Source organism: Peromyscus californicus, unplaced genomic scaffold (assembly GCF_007827085.1).
Source record: "Peromyscus californicus insignis strain IS unplaced genomic scaffold, ASM782708v3 Scaffold_1__1_contigs__length_55948999, whole genome shotgun sequence".
Lineage (NCBI taxonomy): Eukaryota > Metazoa > Chordata > Mammalia > Rodentia > Cricetidae > Peromyscus > Peromyscus californicus.
This window is the reverse complement of record NW_026294492.1, coordinates 6,063,956-6,077,062: the sequence shown is the minus strand read 5'-3', so window position 1 is coordinate 6,077,062 and position 13,107 is coordinate 6,063,956. Positions and strand designations below refer to the sequence as shown.

At 50.0% G+C, this 13,107-nt stretch overlaps 1 protein-coding gene across 10 annotated transcripts in view; it reads right to left on the bottom strand.

Moving 5' to 3' along the window:
* Positions 1 to 13,107, bottom strand: part of Asap2 (ArfGAP with SH3 domain, ankyrin repeat and PH domain 2) — a 166,661-nt gene that overhangs the window by 60,585 nt on the left and 92,969 nt on the right. For all 10 annotated transcript variants that reach the window (XM_052745813.1, XM_052745804.1, XM_052745806.1 and 7 more), the window contains 3 exons: positions 11,836 to 11,885; positions 8,668 to 8,797; positions 5,716 to 5,801 (listed from right to left, as the gene is read on the bottom strand). In XM_052745813.1, the coding sequence (XP_052601773.1) occupies positions 5,716 to 5,801; positions 8,668 to 8,797; positions 11,836 to 11,885 (266 nt within the window). The remainder of the gene's footprint in view (positions 1 to 5,715; positions 5,802 to 8,667; positions 8,798 to 11,835; positions 11,886 to 13,107) is intronic.

The following is a 13,107-nucleotide window of genomic DNA, read 5'->3' as shown; positions in this document are numbered from 1 at the left end:
GTTTTAAAGGTTAGATGGCAAAAGGGATCTCCCTACAGCTAGGGACTCCAGGCCGTGAGGTCACTGAAGTCAAAGGATTCCGGAAACGTAGCAAAGTTGCTCGTCTTCAGCACAGCCCCAAAGCATGGCGGTCAGTCTTCACCGCCAACCTGACTGGACTGAGGATCACCGAGGAGACTCGCATCTGGGGTTGTGAGCAAGGGCATTTATTTCCAGAGAGGTTGACCCAAGCAGGGAAGGCCAGCAGGAACGTGAGTGGCACCATCCTGTGAGCTGGGGTCCCGGAGGGAATAAAAAGGAGAAAAGCAGCTGAAGGCCAGCACTCCTCTCCCTGCTTCCCGACATCATGTGACCAGCCACCTCAGGTGAAACCTGAACCTTCCCCTCTGGTAGACTCCATCTACACACGCCACGAGCCTTCGAGCACACTTTTATTGGCGATTTTATCACAACACCAGTAAAAGTAACTAACGCACCCTGTTGGGAGGCACAGGGAAGGCTGCCCGGAGGTTTGGGAAATTCACTCGCTTTATAAGTCTGACACCCAGAACTCAACCCTTCCCAGGAAACCGACAGAAAACGCCAGATGTCAGATGTGGTGCTCATCCCTAATCCCAGCACTCCTACGGTTGTGAAGACACGAGAACTGGCTGGAAGCACATACAGCAGCACTTGGAGGAGAGAACTGGTTCCCAAAGGTGTCTTCTGACCTCGGGGTCACCCCAAGGCACGCACGTATCTCACACACACACACACACACACAAATTCAAAAATAAATAATAAAAATCTGGGAGAGAGAAGAGAGTGACCGGGTCTCACACACGTGTTCACCTAGGTGGTTTTTCTTTTTTCCCTTTAAATTCACCAATGGTCTGTGAGACTCTTTTATACTAAGTGTGAAAACAATGTAGCCTGTCACTCAACTCAGTGATGGGACATGGACAGACGGACATACACACATACACACGCACGCATGAGTGGGCTATGGACCATGACATGAAGCTAACAGGACCTACTGAGGCCAGACTGCTAGAACGCTCTCATCTCACTCTTTAGATACACACACAGTTGCTGTACATTCTTGACTTATCTGGGTTTTGTTTTCTGAACACAGAACGTGCTTCTGGATTAGCAATTAAGTCTCCATGTCAGCGTGATCTGTCCAGATATTTGTGGCCAGAACTAGTGCAAACATGCCAGGTCCCCTGCCTCTCGGGGCTTCCTAAAGTGACAAGGAAATCTTGAAGAACGGGAACCGGAAAGAAACTGGGCTGCTCCTGTCGTGAAGTCACGTGATCGCTATGCTTTAGTTTCAGGTTTTCTTTACGGAATGATTTCCTTGGTCACTCCAAATGTAGGGAGGTCACAAGAGAGAAAGGAAGAGATAAACCTGAGAGACAGAGAATGCGAGTATAGGAAAGGGGGGAAATACGGCAGCACGAGAGGGCACGCACCTGCGGAGGGACAGGCGCACATCCCTAGGCACCTCTGCAGCTTGGCAACCCTCCCCGGGGTAGACGGAGAGAGTCAGAGTGTGGTCAAGGTCTCGGGAACCTGGCTCGCTCACGCATACACGTTTCCTGGAGAGCACACTCAGGAGAGTGACACAAACTTGGGCTAAAACCGTGGTTCTCATCTTGGTCAAACTTAGGAATCTCCCTGTAACACCCCCCCCCGCCCCCGCCCCAACTCCTGCTCTGACTTTCAAACTGTTACTATTCTGACCCGCCCCTTGAAATCCCACCCCTTGGCACTGCCCTGTGCCCTGATGTAAAAGCCTCATTCTAAGGGAAAAACTCCTCCTCTTCCTCTCTCTTCCGCTTTTCATCCCACGAGGTGCGCACCCTCAACCTCTCTCTCTTCCTTTCTTTCTTTCTCTTCATCTCTCTATTATAAAATACTCTCCACGCGGATGCAGCGTCTGGGTTGTGAACAGTATACTGGCCACCGCTGCCATGCCCGCACGGCTTCCATCTGCCCAGCATGTTTCCCTGCACTCACGGGGTACCCTCGCAACCCCGTACCCCAGCACAATAATTCATAACACAAGCTCCCATCTGTCTGTGCCCTCCTTATGGAGGAGGCCAGGCCGGTGCCACGGCAGCTTCAAAGCAAAGGAGCTCGAAGGCTGCTTCAGTGGCCTCCGTCAGTCACTGTGACATTCGCAGGTGCGTGTCCCCTGCAAAAGCTCCCCCAAAGCCTGTTGGCATTTTTCCAAGCTTCAGTCAAAGGGCCTTTACCATTAGTGTTAGCAAGTCAGGCATTTTCTAGCCGGTTCAACCAGACTTTCAAGCCTTGAAAACAGGACCATTTAGATGCAATCTTCGGGCCTCTCCTAGACCTCACACTGTGCCAATCACCTCATGCTCACGCGAGCATCACATCAGGACAGGTACCGCATCTGTTGAGGATCCGCCCATGGTACCCACCCTTCCTGGCGTGAAAGCCAACTCCTCCACAGCTCCAGTTCCCAAGCCTCATCAATGCAATATCCCAAGTCCTTCAGGCAATAGATGACCTTCATCGCTCTGAGCAGTATGTTCTCAATGCGCAAGGCAATTCGACACACACTTCCACCTCGCAGGGAGTCAGTGCCTTGCAGAGAGTCACGGCATCTTTTAGTTACTGTTTCAGGGGCTGCCTACTTCTATCATCTATTACAGAACACCATCCTCTCTGTCTAGCAGCAGAAGACAAATCCTCAGCTGCTCCAGGGATGCAAGTGCTGTCTTTATACGAAATAAAACAACAACAACAACAACAAATATGATGTATTCTTCGAAATACTTAAAAAAAAAAAAGCACTACAAAATGTAACAAGCAAAAATGAATGTAAAAAGCAAATTACAGGTGCATGTAAGTCATTCCGAAGATCTAGATGCCACATAGAAGACAGCTGTGGTGAGTAAGCCGTGAGATCAGGACACCTGAGGAGGGAGTGTGAAGGACTTCACAACATGCAGAACACACACATGACCTCAGGTTCTCAGGGTCTGGAAGCCAAGCCTCTCAGGCTTTGTTTTATCTCCCGAGTACGAATTAAACCGTGTGGGGACACAACCCCCACAGGCTCGTACACCAGCACTCAACCAAGGAGGAAACGGGAAGATTCATATTTTTGAAGGTTATTGAGCTCGTGTCCATAAAAGGTCAAGTAATTCACTTTCCACAGTGGCCTGTTGCTACCCAACTGGTAGTTTGTGCAAAATAAAATAGAAAAAAAGGAAATCTGAGAATAACTTTTTCCTAAAAATAAAAACTCAACAAGGAAGCAACCCACTTCCTTCGCAGCCTGGCAACCGGGTTATGGGGACGGAGCAGCCGATCTGCTCAGCAGTCTTTGCACTTTGAATCTGTCGGGGGGAAACCACCTTAAGAATTCTAGACATTCCAGGTCCTCTTGACCGACGCTGGGCCCTGGACCAGTCTTTCCCAGCACGTGTTCCACCTGATCATGAACGCGGAGTCACCACGGCCACACAGAGAATCGACAGCTAAGCAGCCTGGGGCGAGCACACAAGGCCCTGTTACGTGTACGTGGCTGGTCCACACGGCACCCCTGGACGTGGGGATGAATACAGACGGCAGCTGGGAGCACACAGAGGGAGCTGCAGAGGCAAGAAGACCAGGCTCGATCCAATCGGGGCTGCTGCTCATGAACCAGGTACCTGTCTCCTGGCGCACAGGAGAAGCCAGAGGACATTCCAGGCGAGGGAACAAAGTGTGGGCGTGGACACCAACCCCAGGCAAAGCCCATTCCGGGAGTGGTAAACAAACAGGTGTAGCAGCTTGACCTCTGAAGGATTTCTCAAACCAACTGACACTTTCCACTCAGCTGTGAGCAGTCCAACCATGCTAGCTAGGTCATCCTAGACTACTCTATGGCAGTCCATGGTCGGAGGCCACTCTTTTTAAATAACATTATCTGTTAACTTTATGTGGATGTGTGTGTGCCTGAGTGTATGTATATGCACCATGTGCCTGCAGGAGCCTTCGGAGGGCTGAAGAGGAGTCGGATCCCCTGGAGCTAGAGTTACAGATGGTTGTAAGCTGCTGGGAATCCAACTTGAGTCTTCTGGAAGAGCAGACAGGACTCTTAACCGCTGAACCATCCCTCCAGCCTTCAGAACACTTCTGCGAACATCCGATTCCTATGTCCATCTCCCCAACCACATCCCTTTATCTCAGCACCTCGCATAAGGCCTTATATAAACACAAACTCCACCAAGTGAGTGAGTGAAGAACCCACGAGTATGTGAAGAAGCCATGGGTGTGTACTTATACCAGTGGTCAGGGGCCTGCGACAGAAACAGGAACTGTGTGGTAGGCTGACGTCCAGAGCAAAGCTAAGTGCCCAGAACATGAAGATTCTCTTTCTTTCCTATTGACTTTCGAAGACCAGCAAGGTATGAAAGTACTGTCTTAATACAATATATCAAATTTATGCTGTTTCCCTTCTCTTTCAAAACCAACAAAATCTGAGATCATGTGTCAGACCACACAAAATATATTTGACAATTATTGTCAATTTAAAAATACTGTATCCATACTTCTGTTTTTTATTGAGACAAGACCTCAAGCTGTAAGATCGCTCTTTGTGTACACTGCTGTAGATTTCAGAATACTGACAGCACTCTGCAATCAGAACGCTCCTGTTAACGTCCGAAAGCAAGAGCACACCCGTGAGTCAGGACCCAGATCTTCCTTTCCTGTGGTAACCGCTTAAGCAGCTTTCTGTCTGTAAAGGTGCGTTGACCCTGACTTGTGGTTGGCATTCTGGCCAGCCCCTTGGGGACCCACCCTGCGTCCTGACGCAAAGCCCCTTTTAAGGAAAATCCCCTCTTCTTCCTCTTCCCCTTCCTCCGCCTTCCCTCTCCCCCTCTCTCCCTCCCTCTCTCCCCCTCTCTCCCTCCCTCTCTCCCCCTCTCTCCCTCCCTCTCTCCCCCTCTCCCCCTCCCTCTCTTTCCCTCTATCTCTACATTATAATAAACTCTCCACGCGGATGCTGTGTCTGCGTGGGTATGAGTGACTTCTCACTGCGGCACACTGCTGTCTGCCTCATCTGAACGGCATGTCTCCCTCACCCACCAGGCATGTCGGCCCAACCCGCCAAGGCCTCCCGCACACCCTATCATTACACTTGTCAAATACACAGAGTTATACAATGTCACCTTACGTCTCCGGCTTCCTTCCCTCTACAAAGTCAAGGTTCATCTGTGTTGTATTCTGGGCATTTCTTTCCTTCCTTCCTTTCTTCCTTCCTTCCTCCCTTCCTTCCTTCCTTCCTTCATTCATTCACAGGGTCCCATGTAGCCCAGGCTGGTTCTCTATATAGCCAAGGATGACCTTCAACTTTTGCTCCTTCTGCCTCTACCTCCTAGGAGCACCGGGGTTATGGGTGTGTGCCACCACATTGGTTTATACAGTGCTGGGAATTAAACCCCCCTGGTGCTAGGCAAACACACTACAAACTCAGCTCCCCCCCACCCCCCCAGTTCTGGGGATTGACCCTGGGCCCCCACACATGCCAGGCCAAGAGTGAGCTACCACTGAGTTACATCCTCAGCTCCGCTTCCCCTGGTAACTTCCAAGTGAGTGTTTATCCCCTCAACACAACGCTATCCACTGGAAGCTGCCGCCCATGGAGGGGCATTCAAAAGGGCACCAGGAGGGAGGGAGGGAGGGAGGGAGGGAGGGAGGGAGGGCACTACTTACTTGCACTGGGCGTGGAAGTACTTGATCAGGTTCTGAAGCAAATCCACCCCCTTTTTAACCTTGATTTCATTCACCTTCAGCAGATACTGTGGAGAAACAGGAAAGGGCACTGCAGAAATCAGCAGACAGGAGCTTCTGATGACCTTCTGAAACAGGGTCTCCCGTAGCCCAGGCTAGCCTTGAACTCGCCATACAGTCAAGGAGTACCCTGAATTTCTGATCCCCTCGCTTCCACCTCTCAAGTGCTGGGATACAGGCGTGCGACCCCACACCTGGCTTATGCAGGGCTGGAGACAGACCCCCAGGGGCCTGGGCACACTAGGTGTGCATGCTACCAACTGAGCCACGCCCCTGTTCAAGACTGACTTTCTCTTGACTTCTTTAACAGCTTGTAGACCAGACAGAGCTGTGGTAGACACTAGGTGCTTTCTGCATACATGACTAAAATGCTATGATGGCCAGGAATCCAGTGTTTCAGAACCACATATCCTACTAACTAGACAGTCTACCATATTCAGCCAGGACACGCTTACTCTGGATGCATGGAAGGAGGACACCTGGAATGAATGGGCGTGTCTAACTGTCTTGGATCTTCCTATGTATGTATCTTCCTCTACTCAGGTCCTGCCGTGAAATAATCCTTCTGTACACTGTGTGAATATATGTCACTGTGATTGGTTTAATAAAGAAGCTGCCTGGCCAATAGCTGGGCAGGATATAGTTAGGTGGGAAAGCCAAACTGAGAATGATGGGATGAGGAAGGACGGAGTCTGGAGTCACCAGCCAGACGCAGAGGGAGGAGATGAACGTGCCACGCTAATAAAGGTACCGCCATGTGGCAGAGTGTAAATGAGAAATATGGGTGAACTTAAAACGTAAGACTTAGTTAGTAATAAGACTGAGCTACTGGCCGAGCACTTGTAAATAATCTTAAGTCTCACTGGGTTTATTTGAGAGTGGCTGCAGGACAGGAAAACTCCGCCTACAAGGTCCCTTTTTTGCGGGCCTGGACTGAGGTCGATGGCATTTGCCGTCACCACGCCCAGCTTCCAGTCCCTTTCTTTGTCAGCTCCTTGTCTTCAACACTAACTGCTAGCATCCAGCAGCTGAGCATTTGTTACCATGTTGCTGACCCAAAGCACTTCTCCCTAAGCATGAGTGCTAAAAAAGTGAGTTTTAAGTTAAATTGTACCAAAGCCACTTCTAACTCGGAGGATCCATTAAGGACCACTCAGCAGGAAGCCCAGATGATGCACCTGTCCCTTCCTAAAACTATATGGCAGAACAGGGCTCTATAAACTCCCCTTCCCCTTCACTGTGAGGTGGTGGTACGGAGAGATGGCTCAGTGGTTAAGAGCACTGGCCGTCTTCTCAGAGGACCTGGGTTCAATTCCCAGCACCCACATGGCAGCTCACAATTGTCTATAACTCCAGTTCCAGAGGATCCAACACCCTCACACAGACATACATGCAGGCAAAACACCAATGCACATGAAATAAAAATAAGTTATTAAAAAAAAAAAAAAGAATCCTGAGCACATCTCCTCTTCGAGACAGGATGGCCCAGGAAAACCTGCTAACCTGAGGTAAGCCCTGTGAGTTCCCAGCTGTCTCAGGATGAGCCCAAGTCCAGGAACCCTCCTAGGCCAGCCGTGCAGGCCAGTGAGGGGACAGGAAGCCGCTCAGAAACCGTAACAACAAACTGTCTTCTCCCTGTAAGAACTGCCTGTGTGTCCTGTCTTCCTTCCTTTTTGATAGTTAGTCACTGCTAACTGGATATCTGGCAACGGACCAAAATGATACAATCATTAATAAAATGTTTGGCAACGTATCAAGACTTAAAATGTGTACGCTCTTTGACCCGGAAATTCTACTTACCGGAACTTATTATAAGAGACAATCCATAAAGCATACAGAGAAGAATAGGAAGGAAGGCTTACGATGGCCTTTTTTTTTTTTTTTAAATAGTGCCCTGTTTAAGGGGGTATAACAAGTACCACTGGGCAGGGGTTACACTAATGTAGACTCCAGGGAGAGACCGGGCCTTTTTTCACACACACTCACAGAAGCCTTCATGCTCCTTGGTCTCTGATCTTGATAAAGGTTCCTGGGTGTCAGTTCCCCCGTCTCCAGGACACAGGCCAAGGCCATAGGAAGCAAGAGCCTCTGGGAAATGCACAGCAAGGATGCCGTGGGTACCATGAATGTCTTCGGGCTGACACTTCACGCCTCCCTTTCACTGACTCCACAGGTGTCGTAGAACTCTGTTGTTTTGTTTGTTTGTTTTTCGAGACAGGGTCTCTCTGTGTAATTTTGGTGCCTGTCCTGGAACTTACTCTGTAGACCAGGCTGAACTCACAGGGATCCGCCTGCCTCTGCCTCCCGAGTGCTGGGATTAAGGGCGCATGCCACCATCACCCAGCTGTAATAGAACTCTTAAAAGCATCAAAAAAATTTTCTAGCCAGCTCTTGAGAAAGTACAGGAAGCCAGATAAGTTATTCTTAAGTTCTCTCTTCTACTTAAAAAAAAAAAGATTTCCGTGTGGGAGTGGGGTGGGTGTGGGGGGGTGGGGTTGAGTGTGGGCGCAGGTCTATCTGGAGGCCAGAAGAGGGTGTCCGATCTCTTGGAGCTGGAATGACAGGAGCTGTGGGCAGCCTGACCTGGGTGCAGGGATCCAAACTCAGGTCCTCATGACGGAGCAGCAAGTGCTCTTACCCTCCGACTCATGTCTCCTCCAGTCCCTCTCTCTTCCTTTAATCAAGGCTGGTGTTAGACTGACCTAAACCCACACACCAGAAAGGAGCTAGGAGTCCTCTAAGAAAACAAACCTTTAGCCCAGAAATGCAATCCCGTTGTCAGGGAAGCCGTGGGTCTCCGGAGAAGACCAAGCTGGAGAGCAGGTCTGTGCCTGTGGCTCGGCCTGCACCTCCTTTCCCTCCACAGCGCCTCACCTCACACATCTGCAGCTGGAAGAACCGTCTTTCCTTTTCCATTTCCTCCGCGATCTCAGCCCCGCTAATTTCAGTCCGGATCATCCCATGGAGCTTGGCGTGCTCCTTTTTCTCCTTTTCTATTTTGGTTCTGTGTGCGAGGAAAGAGCAAGGTTAAGTCAAGAGGCTGTGCAGCCCAGCACTCCCCACTGAACAGCCTCGGAATCATCTGCTGAGATGAACGCTCGCCCTGCTCTTCAGAGCGGGCGACCTCTTAACTCGCGCAGAAAGCCCACTGCCCGTTGTCATAAAAACGCTTCAGACTCGGCCTTCCCACTGCGCTCTCAACAGATACTGCCTAAGCCCCTGTGGGGTCCATCTACGTCCGAGGAGCTAGAAGGCCACACCCCCTTACCCTAGACTGTCAGCCTCTCTCTAGGGACTGCCACTGGCACCCTCTGGGCCTCATTTAGCAAAGTCACCATCTCACTGCAGTATCACATCATTCATGGGTTCTCCTCCTTCATGTCCCTTCGCACGGTGACGTCATGCTGAGCTGCATTACCTAAATGTCATGTGTGCAGTTCAGGTATAAACCGACCAGCCGGGCACACACCCAGAACCATCGCCAAGGCAAATGGCGTCACAGAGTCACATCAGCCACGGAAAGCAGGCACTTCCTGCCGGGCCTTAGGTCACACATGGAGACACAGCTGGCATTTTCTTTAAAAGCTGTTGGATGATTAAACAGGCTACTTTCCGGTTCCCCGGCACAGGAGGCAGAATACGTGTGTGTGTGTGCGTGTGCGTGTGCGTGTGCGCGTGCGCGTGTGCGTGTGCGTGTGTGTCTGGGTATGTACGTGGAAGACGCAAGGACATCAGCCCTCTGCTCTCTTGTCTGAGCACACGAGGTAAGCCTCACGCTCTGAGGGTGACAAGCGTGTCCAGAAGCAGGAGGTCACTTGGCGGGGACACTGTCCAGTGAATTCAGGCACCTTAATGGAGCTGTGACCACGGGGGCACTACAGCCTCTAGACTCCTCACACAATTCTGCGGCCACTGGCCACGAATCTCAATATTCAGTCCAGAGCCACTGCGGAGGAATCCTGAAGGCATCTCAAACCTAGTTATTTACACACGGCAAGGCCTCTCGGGATAGGGGAACTACTCATGTTGTGTGATATTTTGTTGGTGTTCTCACAAGTAAAGCTTGCCTGGAGACCGGAGGTCGGAGCTAGCCACTAGTTAACCACAGAGGAGGCCAGGCAGTGGTGGCACACGCCTTTAATCTCACAACACTTGGGAGGCTCAGGCCTTTAATCCCAGCACTCGGAAGGCAGAGACAGGATCTTGGCCCTTTCGGTGGGAGGATCCAGAGAGGTAGGAAGTCACTGGTGGCGGCTTCCCCATCTATGAGGTTATTACCCCTGATATCTTACTCCTGGTTTTTACTGATAAGACTAATGAGGTTCACACTTCACTTTCTGATGTATCCTCGGGTTGCTTCGAGTTTAAAAGGCTCTGTCCCCTCCACGCCGGACTCTGAAACTCTAGGTGGTTCTGTCCTTACGCTGGTACAGCTTCTTCATCTTGGGCAGTGTGGTGCCTTCCTCCCCCACAGGCTTTCTCTTCACAACCAGAGGCCTCCCTCCCACAGTGTTCTCGGCATCTACCCCGCTCCCACCACCCACAGCTCTAAGCAAGTTCTGGGGTAAGGCACAATGTGCGGGGACAGCCGGACAGGAGTTAGTCAGTCCCCTTTCTGACCCTGGCTTGAGACCCTCTTGCTGGATGAGCAAGTGACAATCCCCAGCTAGCAGTGTTAGCAATGTGCTTACGTCACTGAACTCAGCACTGTTAAAAGAGGCTAAGTGGCCAGGGATAATGGTTGGGAGTCTCCCTGGGTTGAACAGATCCCCAGTTTCACTCCACTCCTGCTGAGTGGATGAGTGGATCCCACCAGTGAAACGCCAGACCTGAGACCTAGGCAATCTCCAGACAGAAACGGAATATTTCCACAGGTGGAATGGATATCAAGGTGTGGCACAAGATGTGTGCTTTGTGATTGTTCATTAATGGGAGAAAAACCCCAGGGTGGCTTTAAAAAAAAAACAACGAACCCAGTTAAAACACTTCGAGTGGCATCTGAAATGATTTCCTTCCTAGCACCCTCCACTTCACCAGATGGCACCGTAGGAAAGCGTCTTTCATTCAAGGAAATGCCTCCAGCCCCCAGGCAGATTACAAAGTAAACAGAAGCCTTTAAAAGAATTGTCGATTTCTCCAGCATTTAAACAACTGAAACCCTCAAGGACCCCCATCACTAGCTTTTTCTAGCTGGCCTTATTCTCTCTGTCTGAGAATGAGAAACGGATGAGAAGTGTTTTAGCTGCCTGTAGCTGCCCAGGAGTGGACTGACTTTCAGCGGAAACTGAGATTCAGGTCTCAGAGTCACCGACCCCCAATACTACGTGCCTCCCTAGCAACAAAGAAACCGAGTAAAACTGAAGCACTTGAGGCTTGCAGCCCTAAAAACAAGAGATTTAGTATTTCAGATAAACAGGGGCTCAGAGCTAAGAGCACACTTCAAAACAAAACAAACAAAAAAACAACTTTGTGTGTGGAGGCATGCCTGTTTCTGTGCACGTATCCTGGCAGTAACTCAGGGTCAGAGGGCATCCTCAGGTGTCAGTCCTGGTGTGAGACAGGGCTCTTGTTTGCCACTGTGAAAGGGGCAACCTGGCCCACCAACTTCCAGAACTCTCCCATCTCCACCTCCCATCTTTCCCCAGGAACTCTGCGATCACGGACACACTCCTGCAGCTGGCTTTTTACATGAGTTCTGGGGACTCGGGTCTTTGCATTTACATGGTCAGTGATTTGACCCCTGAGCCATTTCCCCGGCTCCAGAAGCTTGTTTGTTTAATGAATCACCGGGAAGACATGATGTGAAATACTGTTCTATGATCCCCCAAGACACCACAGCGCTTGCCGGAAGAAGCCACCATCTCCATACTCAGACAACAAGTACACCTGTCATCACGAGACAGCTTTAGGCAAATTCTTTCCTGGTTTGAGTTTATTCTGACAATGCCTTCAAGCAACAAAAACCTTAAAACTGACTTAAAACTGAAATCTCAAATTACCTGTATAAACTTTAAAAAATTAAGTAAAAATAAAAACACTCACATTTTGGTTTCGTAGTCCTTCCAAGCTTTATCAAAGGGCTTTTTCAGATCCTGTAAACAGAGGGGTGGTGAGTAAGTTTAGTTAATCATTAACTTCTGTGAAGGCAAACACCCGTATCCCTAGACTGGTTCGGCACAGGCTCTAGCCTCTGAAGGAAGTCATGCGTGGGAGCCAATTAAAAAGAAGAACCAGGTGCCTTTGAGCCTAGGGATGGGCTGGCCAGCTTTTCCTCCTTTTCTTTCTTTCTCTTTTATAATATGCATTATACGCCGGGCGGTGGTGGCGCATGCCTTTAATCCCAGCACTCGGGAGGCAGAGGCAAGCGGATCTCTGTGAGTTCGAGGCCAGCCTGGTCTACAAAGCGAGTTCCAGGAAAGGCTCCAAAGCTACACAGAGAAACCCTGTCTCGAAAAACCAAAAAAAAAAAAAAAAAAAAAAGCATTATACAATATACAACACAACAGAAAAGCAAGCCAAACAACATGCCCATCGTCCATGCCCACGTTCACCTCCATCCTATTTTCCTCTGTCTCCCTGGGCTCTCTGTCCTTCCGCACTCAGTGTTTATAGAGCTGAAGAGTCTTGATCTCTTAATAAGGCTTGGCTAGTATTAAAAAAAAAATTACTGAGGCCTCAAGTCCGTCAAAAGGTTCCCACATGGTCTGTTTCCCTTCAACAAGATTCTTTTCTGTGTTTAATTTTTGTGTCTCCAGTGGCCATGGAAGGTCTTTGTGAAATTGCCCTCCTGCTCCTGACAGCCTGGCACATGGTGTGCGGATCCATGCTTCCGCTACGGGACACGTCTTTCCTCTGAGGAAGGCAACCTCCTACCGCTTGCTGTTCTGTTTGTTGGTTTGTTTCCTGGTAAATCAGTTGGCCTGATTTCCGGGCCCGCACGGGGAACACACATAATGACCCTGGGTCCTATTAGCTCTCTCCTTGCATGCTTTGCAAGGGACACACAGCGGGAGGTTTAGGCAGAGGTCCCCAAGATGGTCCAGACAGGCTGCCAGATGTGCCTAGATGAGACCCAGAAATCACATGCACATAAAGACCTGGGTCTCTCAAGGACCCCAGCCAAACATCCCTCCAGCCCTGAGGACTAATAATAGTTCCTGAATTATTTACTAAGTACTACAAGGCCTCGGCAGCCTAAGTGTCCAGGCCTGTCCAAACAGCCAGCGTCCTCCGGAGGGTAGAGACGCGAAGTCAGTCATGCTTATGAGACTTTTTTCCCCGTCCTTGCTAGGATCCTTTTCCTAGGAATAAAGG